This window comes from Maylandia zebra, linkage group LG14 (assembly GCF_041146795.1).
Source record: "Maylandia zebra isolate NMK-2024a linkage group LG14, Mzebra_GT3a, whole genome shotgun sequence".
Taxonomy (NCBI): domain Eukaryota; kingdom Metazoa; phylum Chordata; class Actinopteri; order Cichliformes; family Cichlidae; genus Maylandia; species Maylandia zebra.
In genome coordinates, this window is record NC_135180.1 from 32,953,866 (window position 1) to 32,979,043 (window position 25,178).

Below are 25,178 nucleotides of genomic sequence, written 5' to 3' on the forward strand. Positions count from 1 at the left end.
AGAGCGTTTAAAGGTAGACTGGAAAAGCCAAGCCCTTTATTAGCGGGCACCTTCCCCAATTAAACATAGTGTGAAATTAAAAGTAAAAGATTATGTACCAAAAGATACATTTTTGATAAGACATGTCACAACTTTTTAACGTTAACATCTACTTATTTCGACAGCAAATGGAATTGTAATATCCTTTACAGTTTATGTAATCTTCGACCGGACAATCTGGGCAAGACCTTATGAGTTATGGTCTCCATTTATGGCCCATTTGCTAGCCCAAATCTGGATGCCTTGTAGAAAAAAACACTACTACATGGGAAGTTTCATTAAACTAACTTGCAGATGCACTGAAAATATATACACACAGATGAACACAGGGTAACCAAATTAAACTCAAATTTGATGCTATAAAGTGACATTTTCTTGTACAAGTTTGTACATGTTTTTTTTTTAAGTTACCAAAGTTTTTCTAGTGTAAAAACAAGAAAATAAAGGACCAAAAAGAAAACGAAAATCAAATTCATATTGAACTAAAGCTCATAAAAACTTACAATAAAGTGCATTTGCAAACGGAAAATCTGACTAAAGTAACACTGGCAGATCACATTTTTCTTTGCAGGATTTATTTATAACATTATGACAAAATATAGATAAACACTTTCCCAAGAATCTGAGCAAAGATAAGAAAAAAAAATATCATCACTATGTGTAATAGTACAGTTTTGTCTCTCTCTCACTCTCTTTTTTTGTTACAGTGCTCATGAAAAGTAGACCCATGCAGTTCCCACAATTGTTATGCTAATGAAGCCCCTCTCCCATTGAGAAATCATTTTGTCAAGATCCACCCTCTTTGGATATAGAGGCTCTGTTTCAGCTTTTCCCATACATCCATGAATGCATCATTATGAAGATCTATTAAATATCCACAGACACTGTAAACCTCCTTAACAGACTGAGAGTCACACTCAACCCACATGCTTTTGGACAGATAATACTTTTTAACAATGCTGCACCTTCAAAATCTTAGAAACATTTAACATCGCTGTAATCCACCATACTGGTAGGAATTCATGTTTGTCCTGCTAAACTTTGATGTGTCTAATAAATGATTAGTAAAATGCTGACAGTGAGAGAACTTTTAATATTTGTGAAATACTTGATTATTGTTTTAAAAGTTGCTCTAATTTGATGAATGAAGGAAACAGTCTTTGCACACATGCTGCCAGTCAAAAAAATGTCCATTGTTTCAATGAAAGTGGCCATTTTCACATCATTGTAACGCAGTCAGACACATTAAAGAGATGGACTGCAGTGTCCCGGCAGCGCCAAGAGGACCACCCACCACGCCGAGTTTGGTCACTTTTTGTAAGCCTTCCATCCTCCTCACTGCTCTCGATTGGATATTACTAGAAACGATTATATGGCCGCTATAAAGCAGAATCAACCTGTGATCGAAAGTGTAGCTGTATGAGTCCACTTTGTGTAAAGCGCTTTGCTCTTCTGTTTGGCTATTACAGATATGTTGACACACTGTTGCTACAGTCAAGTGAGTGGAAGGCTCGCACGCCCCCTGCAGTGTACAATCGGTATTTATCCCAATAAACAAACTATTGCAGTGTCTATCCCTTCCTTTCTGACTTCCTTTAAACATCAACAAACCACGTACAACTATGTTATTGCCTACAATCTTTCAGCTTTATGCATAAATCTTAGCTATCACTCATTTTCTGAGCATTAAAACCATTGTTATCATTACAAATTTGATCTAAACACGTAAAACACAATTTCCAACCTTCCATTCATGTGCATATTGTCTTATTACAAAAGATATTCAGATTTTTTTTAAAGTCAAGGTTTGTTTCGGTCATTTTTTGTTGCATGCAATATTGCTTTTCCAGACACTCATTCATTGCGTGTTAAATGGACTGTAACAAAAGAAGACAAAATACTTGACAGCTTAAGCTTCACAACAGACCAAAGCACAAGCTTGAACTTGCATCTGTGAAAATGTCTCCCCTTATTTTCAGCACTCTTGCATTTTCTTGTTCAGTTTCTGGGTGTTGTGCTGGTTAAGGCTTAAAGCTCATTACACTCACCATTGTATAGCATAATGGCTGTGAACAATAATGGTGCCAGGCCAAACGGAACTGATTTCAGGGCAAACCTACAGCAGAATATTCAGAATTTCAGTGATTTATCTGAACACGAACACTTATTCTACATGATTGTGTTTATTTGTGTGCACGCTTATGTTGTTTTTTTTACCTTTTTTATTGGGGCAGTCTAAGTATCATTACTAGAGAGTTTCTTGTTAATAGGTAGGACTCAAATATGTTAAATATCAGCATCAGTTCAGATAAAAGTAGTTTTCTTCTCTTTATAATCGTCTCATGCACACTGGGTAGAAATAACACTGACGCTCATTGTCAATTAACCACATTGGACAGTTTGTATGTTTCACTGGAGAATCTCTTCAAATGTAACGAGTCAAAGTGCATCTGCTGTTGTGGGCATAATCATATGCTAAAAATGAATACATTGTTTCCCTCTGTTGCTGTTCTCAGTTTTGGTGTAAGCTAACAAGGAGGTGATGCACGACTCGATGTGGCAATGAGACACCATTGTCACATTACCGTTTATAGCTCCTTCTTGGAGCACCAAAGAAACCTGCAGTTAAGCTATAAAAAAAGTCCCATCATTGTTCAGATGAGCTTGGGCTTCCTTCAGCTCTTGGAACAAGTCCTAGCAGGCTGACAGAGGGACAAACCCAGACACGCCAGAGAAGGAGGGGCAGCTCACATCAATAATCCCTACAGCGTCTTCCCCCAATGAACCTATTGTTTGCCAAGGAAGACAGAGAAGTTTTTAATTAAATACACTTTAAACAACAACTAGTATCAAATAATAGCATGCTTTGTCTTTTGATGTTACTATAGATTGAGGGCAATATTAAATAAATTAAGCCTTAAAGCAAAAATAAAATTCAGCATAGGTGCAATCTGAAGAGAAACCTGCAGAAACCTCGCTGTAGAGGCTCGGCTTGTTAAGCCAGTAGGTTGAGTCCAGTAGCCATAATCATCTTTTCCACAGCCATAAAAGAAAGACAAACACACCTTCAACGCTGCAAAACTTTTCATAAACCATTTCCAGGCCTTGGTCAATTCACTGATTGTAACACTGCCAAACACAGAGTTTATCAGCAAACTGTCAACAACATTTATTCAGTTCACTGCTGAACTGCTGCAAAACAGTCCACCAAGTCATAGTGTTACTATGCAAAATAAATACAGAATGGTACACCTTTAAACATTTAACATATACAATTTGATAGTGTTTGTATATTTTGCAGTCAGGGCTGGTCATGTATTGAGTGAAACAAGAGCATCTTTGCATTTTGTAACATAAAAACAGATTAAAGCCTTTCTCATTTAAATAGGCACTTCAGACTTCGATTGCTTGATAGTCAGTAGCTTAAGTGTGCTCTAAGGCTGCTGATATGTCTTTTTTTGTCTTTGCAATTCAAGGCTGTTTATATTTCAGATCCTTAGTTACTTAAAAAGACACAATTCCTTGTTTTGTAATAAGTGCTTGTTTCAACAACATGCTTCAGCATAAAGTGCACCGACGAGGGCTCAAGACTGCTGTGGCGAACACAAGCTTCAAGTCAGGACTTCTGGTGGTATCGAGAGTGATTGTTAGCCGAGGATCCACAGTGTTTGTTATGGTTTGATGCTTTCACTTCTCTTGTCTGAAAATGGAGACAGAAGTTAAGAAATGAATTATCTTCAACAAAGTCACCCTTTCTGTTGAGGAAAGAAATAAATCCCTGCTAAACACTTACATAGGGTGCATCACTAAGTACAAGACCATGCATGCTAGTATTGCCCCCAACACGCTCCTGCACACCTGCAAATAGTAACAGGTTGGCGTGGTTACGCTGCACCGACATCATGTTGATACTCTTCTGTTATACACAGGTCAGAAAAATTCTGGCCTGATTTTAACGGCCTTCACAAAGTGCTTACATTGAAGCTGGTGGTTGAGTCGATCCAGACAAAGCAGAATTTTCTTCTCCTCCAAGGAAATGCTGGTGAGCTCCTGCTGTTGGCTGTACTGGTCTACTGTTCCAGATCTCTGTGTTTGGACTGTCTCCATGGCAGCCACTATACCCTTTTCTTCCAGATGGCCTTTAGCATGCACTTCAGCGAGGTGTAACTGGGCTGCACTCTCAAAATCTGAGATTACATTAAAGGCAGACACTCTCACCTTATTAATGCATGATGCAGCTGTCCTATCAGATTTCTAAATTCCTATATCCCTGTTTTTTAAGTTACATTATATATATTTCCTAAAACTAGAAAACAAAAAAGAAAATGTTAAGAAAGCTCTTATAAAGCATAAGACATGACAGAAGAGTAACTTTTTTTTAAACTAATACATTCAACATTTGCTTGAATTATAAAATAAATGTAAACACAAACAGAGAACATAATACCTTCATTTGGAAAGGCTGAGTTGTAAGTGCTTGGTAATGTTCTGAGCAGCTTTGCTGTTTGCTTTGTTTGCTGCAAAAAACAACACACACTCACAACACATGAACTGTCACTAAGTCAACATCAGTTATTAGCTTTTTACTAACTGCTCGTTGTTATTGTTCCCTTTGTCTGGGAAGCTTAAGACAAAGATTTCTATTCTATTTTATTCTGTTAGTCTGACCTACAATTAACCTTAATTTTTATGCAGGCCAGAGATGAATTAAGTCTTATTTTATTTGTGATGACAAAAAAAATGTATCGTTAACTCATGTCTATCCCTAACGCTTGTCTTTGGCACCATTAATTATTAAATTAACACTTTGGACAGCATAAAAGGAACAGCAAAACAAGTTCAAACACACCCACTTACTGATCTTTACCAACTACTCTCACACCTCCCACAGGGCAACTACGCAACTGCACGCATGTACCTGAGAGATCTGATGAAGTCTTCTATTCTCTGAGCCAGGAGCCTGTCTGCCTTTCTCTGTACAGGGCTTCCTTAAGACTCGCCCTCTCTCCAGGGCTGGTGCTTTCAGTATCAGTTTTGCTGAAAGAAAACATATGCACCGGTATCATAACTACAAGAACAAGCATATTCCAGACTGTGCTGTCTGGAACACCATGTAAAATTTGTTTTTAAAGTTTAAAAAAGCAGTTGGATGTTTTGAAGCACAGCCTATTACTACAAATAATAAAATGTCATGGTCCTGGGTCGTGTGACCCAGTGTGTTATGTTTAGCCTATTTTGATGTTTATTGTTTGTTTAGGTTCTTTAAGGTAGTCCAGCCATTTGTATTTATTACCCTTGCATTAAGTCTCCCTTGCCCTTCGTGTGTTTATGTCTGTGTGTCTTGTACTGTCAAGTTCTTGCTGTCAGTTATGTCATCTCCCCTGTACTAAGTGTCCCTGGGTCATGAGTCCTGTCTGCGTGGTTGTGTTTAGTTCTTGTTATGTCTAATTTCCATGTTTCCTGTTTTACTTTGTAAGTCTGTATTCATTGTCAGTGTATTCAGTTGCACCCTCCTGTCCTGTCGTTAGGTTCATGTGTGTCAGCTGTGATCCCATGTGTGGCCACTTCCCCTGATCATCCCTCATGTGTATTTAGTCTCTGTGTTTCATGTAGTCTGCGTCGCGTCGTCTGTGTTTCCACCCTCTATGTTTCCATGCCCGGTCTATTGTATTCTTAGTCATAGCTTTACCTTAGTTATTCCCAGTTTAGGTTTCCGTTTAGCCACGCTATCCCTGCTGTATTTGTATACCTTGTCATCAGCCACAATAAAGGCTCGCTTTTGTTTAAAGTTCACTCCCGCCTGCTCACCTGTGTTCGCACCTGGGTCCACCATACACACCACCGCACGGTCTGTCACAGCGGACCGTGACATAAAAAAGTGGAATAATGATTAAAAATAGTCATAAAAACTCACAAATGTCATGCAGATTATTTTCTGCATACTTGTACTATTGAACACAGTCAAACAGCATCCTGGGACTGGATTAGCATTAAAGATTGTTCCTCTTTACGCTCAAAGTACTGTAGCTACTACTTACATTATAAAATGTAAAATATGAACTTGAACAGGTAGAAAAAAAAACAACTAAAATTTCTGGAGGCACTCAAATTAACCCTAAGCCGTGTGTAGTGCTGTCAGCTAAAATATACATTACCATCCTTTGTGGTTAAGGCACTGCGGACGCCATGCCAGAGCTGTGAAATTTCTTCATCTGTGGGAGTACAATCTAAACAGAAGTCTTTTTCATTACATGCATTCCCCCCCCTTCTTCTGTAGTGGTGAGTGTCCTGATGACTTGAACTGGGCATGCTCGTCACAATGCCCTCTGAAAGTGGGGAGGCGTATGACGGTGGCAGTGGTGTGTCTAAAACAGTATTTTCTGTTGTTATTTCTTTATGCGTTTTAGCTGAGCAATGGCCCTCTGAGTCATTCTTGTTCAGGACCTGCTCAACAGCCATGGCCCGTTTGTTGATGGCGCTCGCGTGATCCCTGCCATATGGAATTTTGGTGATGCACGGCGTCTTTTCCTCCGCAGATTCCATCCGAGGAGGTGGACGTGGCACCATGACCTTCCCTTGGGTTTTGGCAATCTGACTAACCTCGGTGGCAGACTGAGGTCGTATGACCGTGCCCTTTCTTGTTCGTGAGGAAACAGGACCCGCTCTGCCAAAGTGCTCTTTCCGAGGGACCTTGGGGGCACTGGCTCTGATGCTGTTGCGGTGTACCTTGACCTCATCGGTTTGTTGCTGGGGCAAGTTGACTTGAACATCTGCCCAAGCTTCTTTTGTAAACTGATAACCAGTGGAGGCTGCAGGGGTCATGCCGGGTCCAGTCTTGGGAGTCCCTGAGAACGCACTAAGGCTTAGCTGGTGGTCGTTCGAGTTGTTTTTTGGTTGACAGAGATTGAAGGATTTGCCTTTCATTTTGTTCTGTTTATCTTTCTCTTTTTCCACATGCACTTCATCAAACCAACGCAGCTTCTTTTTGACAGTGTTATTGCCCTCCAGGTCCCTTGTTTTTCTCCGTGCTAATTCAACACTATCCCTGATCGCTAAAGCTACTTGTTTTGCAAAAATCAAATTCCCTGAGCCGTACACACAAGTGGAATCCATGTACTTGGACTGCTTTTTAAGAATTCCCTTACTATATCTGACCTCACATACCGAATCAGACGTCTCTATTGACAAAGGTATTTTCTCGACTTCCTTCTCAGGACATTCAAGACACTTGTACGTATCTGACTGAATATTAGACAAGCAGGTATGCTCCATGGGTTTTGTATTTATTGGCTTCTTAGTATTGGAGTCTGAGTTTGTAACCTTATTGAGATTGTTTGTAGAAGCACTGCATTCTTTGTGAGATGACAGAGCGCTGTTTTCTTTTCCTGTTTGCTGAAGAGCGCTTTCTCTTGACAAATTGTCTGTTGTACTGTTGTACAAGAAAATATTTGGCTTTGGGGGATCCCCAAACAAAATGTCTTTGCTGTTGCTATTTTTGGCAAGCAAAGGAATTTCTGTAGTTGGATATTTTAATTGTCTGTCATCTTGGATCCTCTCCTGTTTGTGAGCCAAGAGGCCCTCTTGTTTAGGATAGGAAGAATCGAGTGCTGCGTTGCCAAGAGCAGCTATATTTGCAATAATGATGTTGCCACTGGGGCTGTTCTGTCGAGTTTTCATCTCATAGGGCTCTAGGTCAGCACTAACATTTTCACTATGAGCTGATAAATTACAGTTGTTCAGAGCAGGCTGGATCTCTGTCTTAAGTCTTTGTTCAATAGATGTGAATTCCCACGAGGCTTTAGAAACATTTATCTTATTATTACACCATCCAGATTCATCTAGTTTTTTCTGGTTTGGTTCATGCCGCTTATTTGCTTGGACTAAGTTATCACCGAGAAGCATCATCGCTGAGAAGTCTGATGTTTGATGACACAAGTCATTTTGCTTTCTTAGGTCTTGATGGGTCCTCTCTGTGCCAAGCAAGAGTGATGAATAGGAACTCTGCAGAGTTTTTGTGAGGTGGTTGAAATCCTCATTTTCCAAACTATCCTTACTTGAAAGGCTCTCAGAAAGACAAGAATCAGACAGGTGGCTACCCTGGAAAATGGAAGCAGAGAGGAGTTGATAAGTGGAAAATAATATATTTTACAACTGTACAGGCATGCCTGTTGCTTATCAGTGCTTACAAGGACCTCCCCTGCGTCCTTGCCACTGATCTTTTTTTTTTTCACAAAATGAAAATGAAGACTGTTATAAATAATATACATTCTGAAACAGCTATTAATATACACACATTGCACTAGAGGGTGCTACAGTTTGTAGCATCCACAGGGACTGTTACTGCAGGAAAAGGTTTGTTACAATGCTGCCACCTAGTGGAATCCCCCCAAGATTGATTCTGTTCATCTGGACGTTTTCAGTGGGAGAAACGTTTCAACACTCATCCAAGTGACTTCTTCAGTCTCAGGTGACTGAGGTAGGTTTCCCCAATATTATAAACAGCCCATTATTCGTTCAGTCGTGCTAGTATATATATATATAAAAAAATGAAAAACAAAATCATCATAAATCTGGTCCTTACCAGGTTCTACAATTATTTAAATACGGCATTACAACACATGGCATATTACACTCTGTCTTTATTTAATTACTAAAAATATAGCCAAAATGTAGAAGCAGTACAAGCAGTAAGTACAGCCTCAGAGCTTCCACAGCAATTAAGCGCCGACTGAAAGAAACTGTGGCCTCGAAAAAAGCAGAAGGGCTGTCACACTAAAGTTTTGTTTCCTGCACATTGAAATGAAAAAAACAAAACAAACAAAAACAAAATACCTGTGGACTGTGATCGTGCTCGCTCTCTATTCTGCTCTGTTCCAGGAGGAGTTTTGTGTAGGCCTCCACAGCAGAAAGCGCTTGGCGGTGGGAGGATTTAGAAACTGTGGGTGGCTTAGGAGATGGGGAGCAGCTTCTTTAAAAGAGAAAGGAGAATATAAATAAGCAGTGACTGGCTATTTTTGGTATGCAGTAAGATAATGGTTGAAGTTTAAATCTGCTTCTTTTTTACCCATTAACATTTATATTGCTGGACAAGAAAGAGGACTGCCGAGTGTGCGAATTCAAGGTGCCTTGAATTTGATGGAGTGCATCTTCAATATTTGCAACATTTCTTTTAAAAGCTATGAGACACAAAGGAAAACATACAAATAAACCAAAATATGTCAAGACTGTTGAGTGAAATAGAGGGTGGTACGTGTTAAGGAGCTGAAACTCCCAAACCCTTCATCCAACTTGAATGTGAATACCCTCAAATGAAAGCTGAGAGTCTACGCATTCCGTCCATGTCCATTATACAACTATAACTGGAATATTTTTCAGTAAACAGGTAAAGAACAAATCTTGTGTCAGTGTCCAAATATATATGGAGCTAACTGTATAATCTACTAACATTGTCGGCGCCTCTCAGAAGGGGGTAAATGTGCTCTTTGGAAACGCTCAGTTGCGTCCTGTACTTGCAGTCTGCGTTGCTGGAGGATGCGGTCTCTTAGGCATTGCTCCTGCACATCCCACTGCTTCCGTCTTTCATCCAAAGCCCTGAGCCATGAAAAAGGGAAGAGAATGAACCTAGGGCACATTTTAATTTATTAAATCTAGTCTGGGCTAAACAGAAACCTGAGTCCCTGCCTAGAGATATGTTTTCAGCAGAGCCATTAATAAATTAAAGACACCATTCACTCCTGGGTTCACTGGTGAAGCCAGTAACAACAGTAATAGTGTAAATAAAATTCCACTTTGTTTTCTTTTTAAAATGTCAGAAGCAGTAGTGTATTAAATAGCCATGAGAAGTACCTCTATCTACTGTATTTACAAAGGCTTATAGTAGCTGAAAATTCATTTTTGAAAATGTGTCATTAAACTATACATGAACTGGAGTTACACCTGTCCTTTAAATGTGCAACATTGTGCCTAATTATGCTGCCTTTTTTTACGTGTGAAAAATCATGTTAAAGATTGCAATTCTGCTGTCTAAAAATAAAACTGAAATGTATTACTGTAAGTGAAGATATAGTATTTCATGCAATCTATGTAATGTTTATGGGTAAGCTTATCCACAGTTTAATTTGCCCCTCCATTAAAGGAACAAATCTAATTTGTGGGGTTCCTCTTGTTCTTGGGTTACGCCTTGTTCTGATGTTACGCAATAAGCCTGACCATTGCCTACAGCCATCCTTGCTATAACATGCTTTTAGTGCACTAGGTTTAAAAACAGGACCTCTCAGCGTCAGGTCCCAATTATGGAAACACATATTTAGAAGGTGCAAGGGATCTGAACCTCATCGGGATAAACTTTGCAGCTTTAAGCATTCAAAGAAGTCAAGCTTTAATCACCTCTCTGGAAACATAGATCTATTTCCAGGTCTACATTGTGAAATCCTGTCTGCACAGTTGATCCTATAAAGTATCAAAGTCAAGGACAGAACCAGAGGCCCATTCTGAACACCAGCAAAATTAAATGGGCTGCACATATTTCTCTAAATGGGTATGGGAGCGTTATAGGTTATAGAAATCGGACAGAAGTGTGTTGTTTAGATGAAACTTTGCTGTTAGTCCAACAATAAAAATAATATATATTCATTTGACAACTGACTTTCTGCGTCGGTTGGTTTCCAGGGAGAATTTGCGTGCTCGGGATTTGCATATCTTCTGCTCTTCAACCAAAAGCCGTCTCTCCTTCTCGAGACTTGCATGATCTCTCAACCTCGAATATCTGGTAGTCATCAGCTGAGGAGAGCAGTTGTTGATGGTAGTCAGAGGATATGTGTCGCGTAAAAGTAATAATCAGTAATGATTAAGTTCTCGTGAATTATACAAGCAGGTCGAATAAAGTTTCAAGTTGGGTCATTACCGAACTCTACATTTGTTTTAAAACGAGCGTGGGTGCACGACACACATTTCTATAACACAAATAACTTCATGCATGTAGGATACGAATGGTAGAAGAAGTGATCTTGTGGAACTTGCATCCTCTGAGGCTGCTGATCTTCGCTGACACCGAGCAGACGTACAGGTTCAATCGGCTAGCAGCTGCTAACTTGTCCTTTTTAGCTAACGTCGGCAGTACGCCGGATTAAGTCACTCAACCATTTTCAGGGCGAAGTGAAACTTGTAGCGTAAATGTCCACATCGTTGCGACCTCCCCTGACCAGTAACAGCCTCATTGTCTTGTGTAAAAGAGTGAGAACAAAAATCCGAATAAGTTGATACGTCCACAGCCGTGTTTGTGTACGCTTGCTCCATGATAGCGACCGAGGACGCGACTCCTTGGCAACCAAGAGAGGTGATTGTTTTTCTTATGTCCAGCAGAGGGCGCAGGACTCCTCCAGACGTGCATGTCGCCTTCAGGCACATTTGGAAATTAAAGGTATCCACATTTTAATGTTAAAAACTTTCTGTGGGATAGTTAAAATGTTTTTACTCAGCTTTTATATCTACTCTTAGAGGAGGGCTTGTAAAATACGAGGATGGGCTGGTATTACTTTTTATCTTTAATAAAAACAGAAGTTAAGAGGATTATTGAAAATCTGCTTTTTCCAGATTGTGTATGCCATTTTATGGATGAGTGGGCCGCTGCTTTATCTCTTACTTTGTCAAACACTGTATATGGGTATAGTGATGATATTGCTGCTATCCTGCACTCGGGTAATTACATATAATCCCTTTGCCCTCGGCTACAGTTTAAGTCACAACCTGTTATGCTGGAGCGATTCTGCTGATCCAAAGTCCCAGTTTGTCAAAGTGCTTTAATATCTTGCTTTAGGGGGCTTACGGGAAGATTGATTGAAAATAAAGTAAATAATAGATAAATATAATACCCACACCAATACCCATATTTCAAAGGAAATTCTAAAGGAAAAACGCCCTTTGGGCGTGCAAATGCAGCACTGTAAGCTTCAAGAGTCAACACTGGACGCAGGGTTAGAGCCACTCTGACAGAAGGTCCAGAGGCTACAGGATGAGCTCGATGACCGAAGCAGATTTGGGTCATAAAGATTAAACAATTAATAAATCATCTGATGGAGCAGTATTTCCCAAGGTTAGTGAAGCGCGTGTTTTTTTCCCTTTAAATCTCTCTCTCTCTACATATATATATATATGACAGATAATGATATTGTTATATTTCCATAATATCGATGTTATTGCTACTTTTACGATGCTACAGAAATCTTTCATTTCATTTGTTTTCTCCATCTAGCTCTTTAGATGATATAGGAAGGGAAACAAAGTTCACCAGAAAATATGTTTCAAATATTATTTTGATCTTCACTTATTAAATCCTTATTTAAACCACTTCGGTTTAAATAAGGATTTTTTCACCTTCCCTGGCCTAACAGCAGGATACATATTCAGTTTATATTGTATTCGCAAATATAAACGATCTGCCCCTCTATCAGAACAAATTCTGCATGTATTGCATGCATTTAACGGATTGCTCAGTTACTTAAAATCTTGTTACTAATGTCACTAATTATGACTGAATACACTGGACATCGTCAACTTCTGTCATCATGGTGGTTATTTGTGCTGAAGCAATTGGCTCCTCAGATAACCTTGTTATTCAAATGTAATTAGTGAGCAGAAAGTTGATTTTCTCTTTTAAAAATGGCGATTTAATTAGCAATAAAAATAGTCACTGTCATCAGGTATGACCTCAGCTTAATGTCTGTGGTTAAGACGTAACACGTTCTAAGTTTTCCATGATCAGCAAGTGGTGTTATGTATAGTCTATTTTGGATTATTCAACAGTAACTAAATTAAAAAGACATGTGAATCCAGCAGAGGCTGAATGGTCAGTGTCCTCCCATGAAATGAAGGAGAGCAGATGATGAATCTGTGGGTGGTGTCACACATTTAGTGTGAGTTATAAATCAGCAGAGACCCACTGTGCACACTGTTGTTCAGTCACTGGTTGGATCACTGCTGTCTCATTGTCCAGCCCTTTTTGTGATATAAGGTAAAAATTATCCTTTAAAGCAATAGAATATTTGTTTATCTTCCTCGAGAGAAATTATTAATCTTACCTTAGCAAAGGAGGGATTACCAGCTGAAAAGGTAGTTCTATTTTGTCTTACAGAAATAATTTTACAAACCTAAAATGTGATTGTAACCCTGTGTTAAAGATCATATGACTAAATACACTTACCTGTTTTTAGATGGAGCAATGAAGAGAAAGCCACGATGCTAAGACAAATTGTGGTCAAACCCCGGAGACAAGCTTTTTGGGGGGCCGGTTACCCATTTCATCCTCACTCTTCCTCTTGCCTTTCTATGAAGGAGGAAGTTTTTTTAGAAGCTGCAGAATATGGCAATATCCCTGAAGTGAGGCGGATGTTGGAAGAGCTGCCAGAGCTCAATGTTAACTGTGTCAACTACATGGGACAGAATGCACTGCAGCTGGCTGTTGCCAATGAGCATCTAGAACTTACCAGACTTCTTCTAAAGAAGAAAGACCTCGCCAGAATAGGAGATGCTTTGCTGTTAGCCATCAGTAAAGGTTACATTCGCATAGTAGAGGCCATACTGAACCACGAGGCTTTTGCAGACAGTCAAAGGCTGACTAACAGCCCCAGCCAGGCAGAGATGCATGATGACTTTTTCTCCTATGATGAGGATGGGACACGGTTCTCTCATGACATCACTCCCATCATTCTGGCTTGCCAGTGCCAAGAGTATGAAATAGTGCATATACTTCTTCTTAAGGGAGCCAGGATAGAAAGACCCCATGACTACTACTGTCAGTGCAAGACCTGTAGTGAGCAGCGGAGGCATGACTCTTTCAGCCATTCACAGTCCCGCATCAATGCATATAAAGGTCTAGCCAGCCCGGCATATCTCTGTCTCTCCAGTGAAGATCCTGTGATGGCAGCGCTGGAACTGAGCAATGAGCTTGCAGTTCTGGCCAACACCGAGAAAGAGTTCAAGGTACAGTAATTACAGTGTTCACTCAGGATGCATATTGATGTTTTTGCCAGTCTGTTTATGTGCTTCACTCATTCACAGTGCATATGCTGCTGTTCTCTGTTACAGAATGATTATAAGAACCTGTCAATGCAGTGTAAAGACTTTGTGGTGGGGCTCCTGGATTTGTGTCGAAACACAGAGGAAGTGGAGGCTATTTTAAATGGGGACAAAGAATCATATCGTAGCTCAGACACCACGAACAGACAAAACCTGATTAGGTTAAAACTTGCAATAAAATATGAGGTTAAGAAGGTAAGCACATGAGCACTCTTTAACTTTTTTTTTTTTAATCAATCTTGCATCCTTCATCAACCTCATGTTTGAATATGTAAAGTGTGTAAAGTAATCCTTTTCTCTTCCTGTCTCTGTCTGTCTGTCTTTGTCTTGCATGAACACACACATGCACACACGCAAAAAACACATACCTTTAAACTCAAATGAGGCAGTTTGTGGCACATCCAAACTGCCAACAGCAACTCCTTTCCATCTGGTATGAAAACCTATCTCGACTCCACCAGCAAACAACAGCAGTTAAGATTCTTCTTGTTCTCGGCGTAGCTCTTGGGTTGCCTATACTGGCTTTTATTTACTGGATAGCACCATCAAGTAAGGTTAGTTTACAAAAAAAGTTGCACATAACCTAATAACCTGCCATACAAATGTTGCATTATGCCTGCTGAACTTTAAATTGCCAAATTCTGGTAACACTAAGTTAACAAAGCTGTAATGTAGGATTGCGCTGACTTTTTTAGTTTCCTGTGAAGTTTTTCTCATCATCAATGTTTCAGTTTTTATGACTGGCTTAAGCACTGCCATGTATCTTTTGATGTATAAAATATATCACTGAAATATGTAAAAAAAAAAAAGTGATTTTAGGTTTTGTTCTGTTTGTTGTCTCTCGCTTCAGTTTGGGAAACTTATGGGCAGCCCTTTCCTGAAGTTTGTGGCGCATGCAGCTTCCTTCATGATATTTCTTTGCCTACTGGTCCTGAATGCAGCAGACCGCTTTGAGGGAACTTCACTGCTGCCCAACATGACCATCCATGATTACCCTTCACAGCTTTTTCGTATGAAGACCACGCCCTTCACCTGGATGGAAATTCTCATCATATCTTGGGTCATAGGTCATAAGCGTAAACACACTTTGTCCCTCACCAATATACTTATGGATTTCTCATTATTTTAGTCAGGGTCCTCATAATATTACACTGCTGTGCATGTCAGGGTAAAAACATCAAAATCATTCAAGATTTATTAATCTTCACACATCTGCTATGATACAAATTGCCCACATTCACCAAGAAAATCTCAAACTACAGACCAGACTTTGAAGCCATGTCAAACATGATTTACCAGTAACAGCAATAAAAATTCCTATGTGATGTAAATACTATCCAAATCTTAGTAATACTGTTTGTACATGATAAGATTTTATTACACTATTTCATATAAGAGAGCAAAAATGGGACTGCCAATCACTTTTTTTTTTCTCCACAGGGAAGATCTGGGAAGAATGTAACAACATTTGGTCCCAGGACATCCGGGAGTACATATCAGAACCCTGGAACCTTCTAGACTTTAGCATCCTCACCATTTTTATGACGTCTTTCACTGCCAGATTAATGGCTTTTTGGCATGCATATTCAGCCCAGTGTTATATTGACAAGCACCATACTAGCCTGTCCAACATGACGTTGCCCTTTGAAATACAGTATTTCCAGCTTGGTAAGTGTAGACCAAAAAAATTCAAGTGTTATTGGTATTATGGGTAAGGATTCAATATTTGTTTACATTGTTAAAATAAAAGGTTGCTGGTCTTAGATTTTAATTTTGTTCTAATGTTGCACTGGACAAAGAGACAAACAAACTTTTAGGTGTTATCTTCATAGCCCAATTAATTTTTTAAAATTCATCATTAAAATGAAAAATGATCTTTATTGGTATTTGATTTATAAATCTTAACACAAGTAATAATATTAACAGACACAAAGTTTAGATCATAAAACCTGTTCTTACATGCAGCATCTCTCTCTCTCTCTTTTTTCCTAGCTCGAATCCACTGGATGCCCTCAGACCCGCAGCTTATTTCCGAAGGCCTTTACGCAATTGCCGTTGTGCTTAGTTTCTCCCGCATTGCGTACATCCTGCCCGCCAACGAGCGCTTCGGGCCTTTGCAGATCTCTCTGGGAAGGACGGTGAAAGACATATTTAAATTCATGGTGGTGTTCGTAACAGTGTTTGTGGCTTTCATGGTAGGAATGTTCAATCTGTACTCATACTACCTTGGAGCCAAACACAACGATGCCTTTACAACGTAAGTGTCAAACGACTTCAAAAACGCCGTTTTTAGAAAAATATGATCAAATGTTTCCTTTACACACAAAACGTGTCTAATAAATATGGCACAATGGTTGAACTATACTAAATTCTGATTTCTGTATTACTCCAGGCTTGAAGAGAGTTTTAAAACATTATTTTGGGCCATCTTTGGGCTGTCAGAAGTGAAATCAGTGGTGATTGACATCAACCATAAGTTCATTGAGAATGTAGGCTACGTTCTGTACGGGGTGTACAACATCATCATGGTGGTCGTCTTGCTGAATATGCTCATTGCTATGTTTAACAGCTCTTTCCAAGAAATTGAGGTACAACTTCATCACTGATATTTCTAATTTAGAACTGATTTGACTGGTACTATATCTTAAGCCCGATTGCCAAATTTATCAGCGTTTTAAATTTCCATCTTTTTTGTTTTTGTTTTTTTTGCTGCAGGATGATGCAGATGTCGAGTGGAAATTTGCAAGAGCTAAACTCTGGTTCTCTTACTTTAACCATAGTGGCACACTGCCTGTGCCCTTCAATCTTGTGCCCTGCCCAAAATCAGTATCTTGTCTATTGCTGAGTATAAAGGATTTCATCTGGAATGTACCTCCCGGCAGACACACAAAAAAATCACGCAATGAGATGGAGCTTAACAATGTGAGGCACCACCAGTGTCGTTTGATGAAACAACATTTTAATCAAGGAATTTTCAATTTTGTTGAATGTACTAGTTGGAATATATATCATCTCAGCGGGCCTCAGGGCCTTCTTTTGTCACATTAATAGGTACAGCTTGGGGTTGTAAGTACCTATGTTAACACCTTCTTCTTTTGGTTGTTTTTGGCTTAGTTAAGACGACAGGACGATCTGGCTGGGGAAACATCTCTTTGTCCAACCCGTCATCAAGTAAAGCTTTTTTAAATCTCCAATAACTGCTTAATAAAGGAGCTTTCAGTAAATTGTCTTTCCTGATAAAGGTTTTGCATACATAAACAAGTGCACATAAAAAGTGCAAAGTTTGTCATTTATTTTGGTGTCATCTATGGAATCATACCTATGAAACAGTATAAGGCATAAAATAAATTTGCTGTATATACACATAAGGACCCATAACATGTCAGTCCAAATAGTCCAAATTGTGTCTTGTGTGAGGGAAATAATTAGCAGAGCAGAATAAAACTATAATCATGACTTTGTTACTTTATTACAGAAAATAATGAATTGTCTCATTAAAAGATACATCTTAAAAGCACAGAGGGATAAAGATAACAATGAAGTGAATGAAGGTAAGTTCTTCTGAGCTACTTTTCATGCTAGGATCACATAAAAAACACAATTTTATCCTTTTCACTTGCTGTTCCTCAGGTGAACTGAAAGAGATCAAACATGACATCTCCAGTCTTCGCTTTGAGCTCCTGGAAAGGGAGAAGCACGATAAGAAGACACTAACAGAGCTCATGAGGCAGCTGGAAGAAGTAATGCATGCGAAGCAGAAAGAAGAGCAGAAGCATACACTGGATATGGTTTCTTAAAAACAATAAAGATTAGAAATGTATTTACTGGACACACTCCATCGTTCTCATTAATGAGGGATTCAGTCAAGGCCGAATGTTTCTGTGACACAGACTTAACACACAACTTTCAGACACAACTTAGCTGATAAAACTACATATTTTGTATTCATTATAAAAAAAAATTCCTCCATTTTCTCCATTGTGTAAACTTATTAATTTGTTTGTCTTTTGATTTTTTTTCCGTGCCTGTGTCTGAACAGTTTGCTTATTGCTACAATAAAGGAACTGTAATGTAACTTTTCCTGTTGCTTTGACTAGGCTACAGTTCTGAGTTGACTGCTGTCATCTGCATGATTTGTTTTGGAGGTAATTCACCTGGTGCTGAAAACCAGAAAGCGGTTCAGATAAAACAGAAAGATATGTTTGATTGTCTCAGTCGCAACACTCAATTAAGCTTCTTTCTGATAACTGCGCTCAGTGTAGCTGGAGGAAAGTAGTTACTTTTTCTTTAATGTAACTTCAGTTAATCAATACAACTCCAGGCTTGATGTTCAAAACTCTATAAAACTTTTTTCTTAAATGTTGTTCTTTGTCAAAATATTAATTACCCGAGTATAATGTTTATTTAATGTTATTAAAGTTACTGCGGGTTATCTTCATCCCATGAGAGATTATGCGTTTTTAAAATCATTGCACCACATGCTGTTGTGCTCTCTCGTGCTTGGTGTTAGGCAAAATATCTGAGAACAGTGTGACCTGTCATGTAGACATCCAGCTCGCCTCCATATAGTGAGGCAGAAAGACTAAAAGCTACAAACAGGCTTTAACTGCCAAGCCTGTGAATAATGCAGCTGTGAAGCATTTACACCAAGTTTTATAACATGGCTGTTATAAAACAGCGAAACTGATACAATTACCACCAGAAGAATCTATAACATTAACATCCCGAGGAAATTTACCCATGTGTCTGAAATATTCGAAATTTGATTAAATGAGAGGATTTTTCGAAGCCTGTTGGTGGTCAATGGGAGCTATATTTAAAGTTTAAAAACTTGTGAGAAAACTAGGCCATTGCAGCACATTAAAGAACACATTATGGAGATATGAAGAACAATTACAGCATGAGAATTGTTTCTGATGTTGTCAAAAACATGACGCAGGAGATAGGGGCCAAGGTCGTTGTGTGAATAATAACGACATGCATCAGCAACATTCACATTTCCTTTAAAAATAAAACCCTCTATAATATCTAACAAGGTTGAGGCTAAAGATAAAACAAAAAAGTAATTCAAGGTAAAGGGCAATTTTATAAACAGTAGCCATTAGATGGCCACATGGGTGATAGTCTTCACTTTATCAAAGTCTTTTTATATATTCATCTGTCTACAGTAAAATGATGATGCTTAAACGCAGGGTTAGTTTCCGAGCACTATGAAATCTATTAAATATGAAAAAGGAAACAGTCAATTAAAGTTATAAAAAATATTCCTTTGAAGAAAACTTATAAAACAGACAAAAGTTTGTGATTTAGCAGAAATCACAAGGGTGATGTTGAAAATGATTATCCATTTTGCGAGTTACTGGGGTTTATCTTCGTCTTTCCGATGGCGATAAGAGTTTATAGTACTTTCTCCTTTGGTAATAATGCCTTCCCCATATTTTACTTGATTCATGAACTGTAGGGCGGAGACAAAAGACCATTGGCATTGAAGTGATGCACTGTTGATTCTCCTCTTTGGTCTATTGTTTAAGTCTGGTGTGAGCGCAGTGCAACCATATAGATGTCTTGTCTTGGATTCTTCCCCTGGCAACCTTTGGAGGACCGTTATAGTCAGAATGAGGAATACTACGAATATGTGAAACAAGAATAAAAACAATCGATGTGACTTTTAAAGATGACTACTACCAGCACAAGGTTATGCTTATAAATCTGCCGAGATTATCGACTGGGGGTCGTAGTTGCGCTCTCATCAACATTGGCCAAAACTTCATTTTATTTGTGAAGTGAAAAAAATATAGATATATATTAATGGAATAGACCTCGTGTGAAAGAAAGACAAGTGACTGCCTTTTTCCACGGGGAGGAGGACTACAGGAAGGTTACCAAATCACAGCTTATCATACACCTTCCAACCTCCGAGCGCCCTCCACTCTCTGTTGTGCGCGTAGAGGTTCACAAAATGGAGAATAAAACAAACGGGAAGATGGGCACCAACAGTACTTCGGTCGCTGATTCCACCGAAACAAGCCTAAGTGACGTGATTGAAGCTGGATACAGTAGGTCGAATACAAAATTGCCGGCCGATTCACGGTTTCTAAATTGCATGTCCTCTGTGCGTAATTTTGGAAACGTTAACACACTGATCCAAGGTCTTAATTCAAGCCCTGACTGCGCAGTTTTTAAAGACTGTAACACAGTCGATCCTTCACTTGGAGCAAAACATTTTTATGACCGTAACAGAGACTATCTTAAATGTGATGGTGTTCCGTGGGAGGATTTTGTTAAACTTCAGAGGACAAACGTGGCCGCATCCGAAAGTTTACCAGGCGCAGGTCTCCCCTCTACCTCCGGGGCTTGCAAGTTCATCAAAGATGAAAAGGAGCCTTCTGTGATTATGGACATCCCCTGTCACAACTTTGATCCATCACTCGAGATTTCCGCTCTCGATACCTGTTCTGACACCGACAGGAAGCAGCACTTAGGGCTTAGCAAAGGTGAATCGACAAGTTTCGATCCCAACGCGCAAACAGCTGGGCAATTGTCGATATATAAGACTGATGTTCCTCGTTGGCAGATGCAAGCATCTCCAGGTGAGACCCAGTATTGGGGACAGTCGGCGGGGGTAAACGAGGACCCGTTCAGAACTAGTGGCTACAATGTGATGCAGAACCAGACCCAGACTCTTCCTCAGAGGAACCCAGCTCCTTTCTCCACATTCCCCGGGTAACTACTACTCAGCGTGATAACTGCCGACAGAATCTTAATTATATTAATCATAACAGTGTCGCAAAACTTTTAACACAGTTTGGATAGGTGTGAATGTTGGCACGTGTAACTCGAGGATCAAAGAGTAGCCTAATTAATTACACAACTGTCAACACATACTTTATCATTTTACAACGACTAACGGTTTTCTAGGTATTTCTGAATGTAACAAAAAATATTTTATCTAGTGCGGAGTCCACAGCGCTCAGTAGTCTTTGTCTGAATATTTTTTCTCTTCACATATATTTACTTCCCCCCCCCAGTATGCCACCCCAGAGACTGTGTATGATCTGTAGTGATGAGGCATCTGGCTGCCACTATGGAGTCTTAACGTGTGGGAGCTGTAAAGTATTTTTTAAAAGAGCGGTTGAAGGTGAGCAAAGAAAATCTTTAACAAATGTCAAAATAACCACAGTGTGTGTGTGTGTATATGTGTGTGCGTGTGTTTGTGTGTGTGTATGAATCATATATATATATATATATATATATATATATATATGTATATATATATATATATATATATATATATATATATATATATATATATATATAGACAGTAAGGAGTAAAGCAGTGAAAACTATATATATATATATATATATATATATATATAGTTTTCACTGCTTTACTCCTTACTGTCTTTTTCTTTCTTTTAGCAACAGTATCACAGTTACTAGTGTACATCCTGTTCTTCCACTTGGAGTTTTTTTTTTCTCCTGTTATCTTTCAATGTGAGATATATTAGAGCCACTATGTCTCACCGTGGCCATGTCACTCTGTCCTCACAGCCTTGCCTCTATCTAATTTTCTGCCAGAGTGCTGCCTCAGCGTGGAGTAGAGTATTCATGCTAATAGTCAAGAACTCTTCAACACATTCTCTTCTTATTAAAGACCTCTCCCGTTTCCTACATATTTGGAATGGAGAACTGCTAAAAATGTTTTGCATTGTCTGTACCTATTCATTCAACAGGCCATCACAGCTATCTCTGTGCTGGGCGGAATGACTGCATTGTGGACAAAATTCGGAGAAAAAATTGCCCTGCGTGTCGCCTTCGAAAGTGCTATCAAGCAGGAATGATGCTTGGAGGTATCATTTGGTTTTATTTATCATGTAGTCCCAAGAAACCATGATTAAAACCAAAGAGAATATTCTGCATGTTTAGATTAAAAAGAAAATCATGACTCAAAAAAACAACAAAAAACCCCTCAGGATATTTTACTCTTTCAAATGTCTTATTGGCACGAATTTAGTGGTTTCCCATTAGATCAAACCAGAACTTATGTTCACGTCACAGGGAGGAAACTGAAGCGCTTTGGGGCCTTGAAAGACACAGGTTTGACCCCATCTCTGATGTTCCGGTCCCACATGACCATGCCCGGTGACAGCCAAGCCTTGACTCCCATGTCTTACATACCAGGCATTCATGAGCTACAAGTCTCCCAACAAATGCTCAACATCCTTGAAAACATCGAACCAGAGATGGTGTACTCTGGTCATGACAGCTCCCAGGCTGATGCTCCCCATCTTCTGCTCACCAGTCTCAACAGGCTGTGTGAGAAACAGCTGATGTGGATTGTGAAGTGGTCAAAATCTCTCCCAGGTAACAGCTTTCTGCATCTCAGGGCCATCACAGTTGTTGTCATGGGGATCTAGTGGCGGGCCTTGTTGGAAGTCTAAAGTCCTAAACGCCAAGATAGAAGACTTTGTAATGCCTTGAATATTGTCACCGAGTCAAGTGTTTGACAGGAAATTTTAATATAGTTTAACATGACTGTAAACACCTACTGAGACAAAAATGTTACTGTTACTGGAAAACCATATATATACGAGAAGAAATGTTATGAATGAAATGTTCTTCTTTTTCTTTTTTTTAGGTTTTCGTAATCTACACATCAATGATCAGATGACACTCATCCAGTACTCGTGGATGAACATGATGGTGTTCTCTCTTGGGTGGCGCTCCTTTCAGAATGTCACCGGTGAACATTTGTACTTTGCACCTGATCTGGTTCTTAGCCAGTAAGTAACCACAGTCATCGGCAATTGAAGATGGCTTTCGGTTGGTGATGATTCATGAACTCTTTTATCCATAAGTTAGTGATTTCAGTAGAGAAAGAGTCTACTGGTTATCCAGAGACGTAAACCATTTTGTGCTTTTGTCCATTAGGGAGCAAATGAGGAGATCTCCAATTTACGACCTCTGTCTAGCGATACAGTTTATTCCTCAGGAGTTTGCAAATCTTCAAGTTACACGCGAAGAGTTTCTTTGCATGAAAGCCATAATATTGCTCAACACAGGTAAGACTGTTATGCTAGGGCTGTTCGATATAACCATATATATCGGAATGACGATATAAAAACGTCTATCGTTGCATTTTACGCTATCGTTTGTTTCGTGGTGTCACAAAATAAACCGTTTACGGCAATATTTTTTCATTATTTTGATGGTCACTGTAGTGGCTATATTAATTTCTTAAAGTTCTCTCTTTCTCTTATATTTAATATAACCACACTACAGACAGACAAGCGCTTGTTTTTATGCGTTGTCGTTATTTCGACCTAAAACTTTCACAATAAAGCTCAAGATCCCGTTGAGACTTTTCAAAATAAACTGAATCAGAGATTTTGGTCATATCGCACGGCCCTATTTTACGCTGTTAAGGAGACTTACAAACTAAGCTATGATCAGTTACAGCTGCACTGCACAATAAAGACATTTTTATAAAAGCAGTGTGCATCTTGACAAGATTTATGTAGCAACTGCTATCAATCCTAGTTTTACTAACGGCATTTACCTTTAAAATCATTGCTGGCTGGTACTTGCATAACATCTCCCCAGTATTTCTTTACTTCTTCTAACAATACCGTTTTGAAATGTTTAGTGCAATTTTAAATATGCAAATATCTTCTCTGCACTTAGTGCCTCTTGAAGGATTAAAAAGTCAGGCAGCATTTGATGAAATGAGACAAAACTACATCCGGGAGCTGACCAAGGCTATTCAAATGAAGGAGAAGGGCATCGTGGCAAGTTCCCAGCGATTCTACCACCTCACCAAACTCATGGATGCCATTCATGATGTAGGCTCCCCCACAGAGCTCAGTATAACCGTATATATATTTTTGCCACTTTAACAACTACCAAGACACAAATTGATGTTTCTTTTTTAACAGATAGTAAAGAAGATCAACCTGTTCTGTTTGAGTACCTTCATCCAGGCAGATGCCATGAAAGTGGAGTTTCCAGAGATGATGTCAGAGGTCATTGCCTCCCAGCTTCCCAAGGTCCTTGCTGGCATGGTGAGGCCCCTCTTATTCCACAGCAAATGACATTGCCAACACAGATACTGCAGCTCTGTGAAGACAGCTTGTGTCTGGATTACTCATCCCATTGTTACTGGATTCTTCAGAGCCTTCATTTTGCCAAAATGCTTCTAATTTGCTTGAGGTTAAACAGGAAAACCAGGTTTCTTAAAATGTTTTTAGCAGAGACATATCTTGAAAATTATACATTTAGAGGCATCAATCAATAAAGTTCCTATGTTTTATTCAGGTGTATCCACCATTTCCATTCCTACAAGTTGTGTATAAAACTTGCTTTGAACATAGTAGGTTTTAAGAAAACCATTAGAGATATTTTTGTATTCAAAACAAATAAAAAATAAATACAAAAATGCTAACATTTTTCAAGGAAAGGTGCAGAATAAATTGAAATTTGTGACTTAGGCTAATCAATACAGGATACCAGCATAGTAACTCACCATACCTACTTAAGGAAGGTGAAACCTTTAAAATAACTTTGTTTAAAATATTTATAAGAACGAAAAGTGACCTATGAGCCATATTTTCTTAACAAAACTTAGCTCACCAGCTTTAATTTACATCCATATCTGCATCAACATAAATGTACATGTAAATAATGGGATCTTAATGCGATGCAAGTGACAACTGCAAACATGTTTATTACCATTAATGTTGCACTGTTAAGAAATCCAGACCATTCAGGAAAATAACCACATTTTCTCCTGAGTTATCGCAACTTCTGAGTTCTTTGGCCAGGAAATGCGACAAATTTGAAGTAAAACATTACTGGCTTGACAAGATTAAAGGGTCCAAATGTAAAAAATAAAATAAAATTTATTGTCATGTCTTTATGGATAGGAAGAACACTTGAGGAGAACTTTACTGCTACAAAGCTTTATCTCCACTCACTAACTATAGCAAAGAAATTTGGACAACTGGTCTATCATGCTTAAGTTTATTTATAGACATGTTTATGCACTGTCAGGATACATTAGATGTCTC

At 39.0% G+C, this 25,178-nt stretch overlaps 3 protein-coding genes across 12 annotated transcripts; 2 read left to right on the top strand and 1 right to left on the bottom strand.

Moving 5' to 3' along the window:
- Nucleotides 1-633: 633 nt before the first annotated feature.
- Nucleotides 634-11,346, bottom strand: cep126 (centrosomal protein 126). Of its 7 annotated transcripts, none has more exons than XM_076873379.1 (12): nt 11,026-11,344; nt 10,685-10,804; nt 9,485-9,630; nt 9,104-9,215; nt 8,872-9,004; nt 6,195-8,136; nt 5,848-5,889; nt 4,958-5,076; nt 4,487-4,556; nt 4,017-4,226; nt 3,833-3,897; nt 636-3,739 (listed from the first exon to the last, which is right to left on the bottom strand). In XM_076873379.1, the coding sequence occupies exons 1-12, from the start codon at nt 11,058-11,060 to the stop codon at nt 3,656-3,658; spliced, it is 3,078 nt and encodes a 1,025-aa protein (XP_076729494.1). In that variant the 5' UTR covers nt 11,061-11,344; the 3' UTR covers nt 636-3,655. The 7 variants fall into 7 exon arrangements, with proteins under 7 accessions (XP_076729496.1, XP_076729494.1, XP_076729493.1 ...); XM_076873378.1 differs by having other exon boundaries at nt 8,872-9,007; nt 11,026-11,343; XM_076873380.1 differs by lacking the exon at nt 11,026-11,344 and adding an exon at nt 10,943-10,957 and having other exon boundaries at nt 8,872-9,007; nt 10,685-10,818.
- Nucleotides 11,347-11,399: 53 nt separating this feature from the next.
- trpc6b (transient receptor potential cation channel, subfamily C, member 6b) lies at nt 11,400-18,526 on the top strand. 3 transcript variants are annotated; one of them, XM_076873386.1, is made up of 13 exons: nt 11,404-11,458; nt 11,935-12,130; nt 13,248-14,016; nt 14,122-14,307; nt 14,502-14,666; nt 14,963-15,179; nt 15,553-15,780; nt 16,105-16,369; nt 16,505-16,700; nt 16,828-17,034; nt 17,227-17,283; nt 17,588-17,663; nt 17,743-18,526. In XM_076873386.1, exons 2-13 carry the CDS (start codon nt 12,111-12,113, stop codon nt 17,907-17,909), a joined length of 2,553 nt encoding a protein of 850 aa, XP_076729501.1. In that variant the 5' UTR covers nt 11,404-11,458; nt 11,935-12,110; the 3' UTR covers nt 17,910-18,526. The 3 variants fall into 3 exon arrangements, with proteins under 3 accessions (XP_012777120.1, XP_076729501.1, XP_012777121.1); XM_012921666.4 differs by lacking the exon at nt 11,935-12,130 and having other exon boundaries at nt 11,400-11,458; XM_012921667.3 differs by lacking the exons at nt 11,404-11,458; nt 11,935-12,130 and adding an exon at nt 13,093-13,146.
- Nucleotides 18,527-19,650: 1,124 nt separating this feature from the next.
- Nucleotides 19,651-24,974, top strand: pgr (progesterone receptor). 2 transcript variants are annotated; one of them, XM_012921684.3, is made up of 9 exons: nt 20,476-20,606; nt 20,687-20,835; nt 21,141-21,250; nt 21,846-21,962; nt 22,171-22,476; nt 22,751-22,895; nt 23,044-23,174; nt 23,797-23,954; nt 24,048-24,974. In XM_012921684.3, exons 2-9 carry the CDS (start codon nt 20,687-20,689, stop codon nt 24,201-24,203), a joined length of 1,272 nt encoding a protein of 423 aa, XP_012777138.1. In that variant the 5' UTR covers nt 20,476-20,606; the 3' UTR covers nt 24,204-24,974. The 2 variants fall into 2 exon arrangements, with proteins under 2 accessions (XP_004560566.2, XP_012777138.1); XM_004560509.3 differs by having other exon boundaries at nt 19,651-20,835.
- The last annotated feature ends 204 nt before the right edge of the window (nt 24,975-25,178 follow it).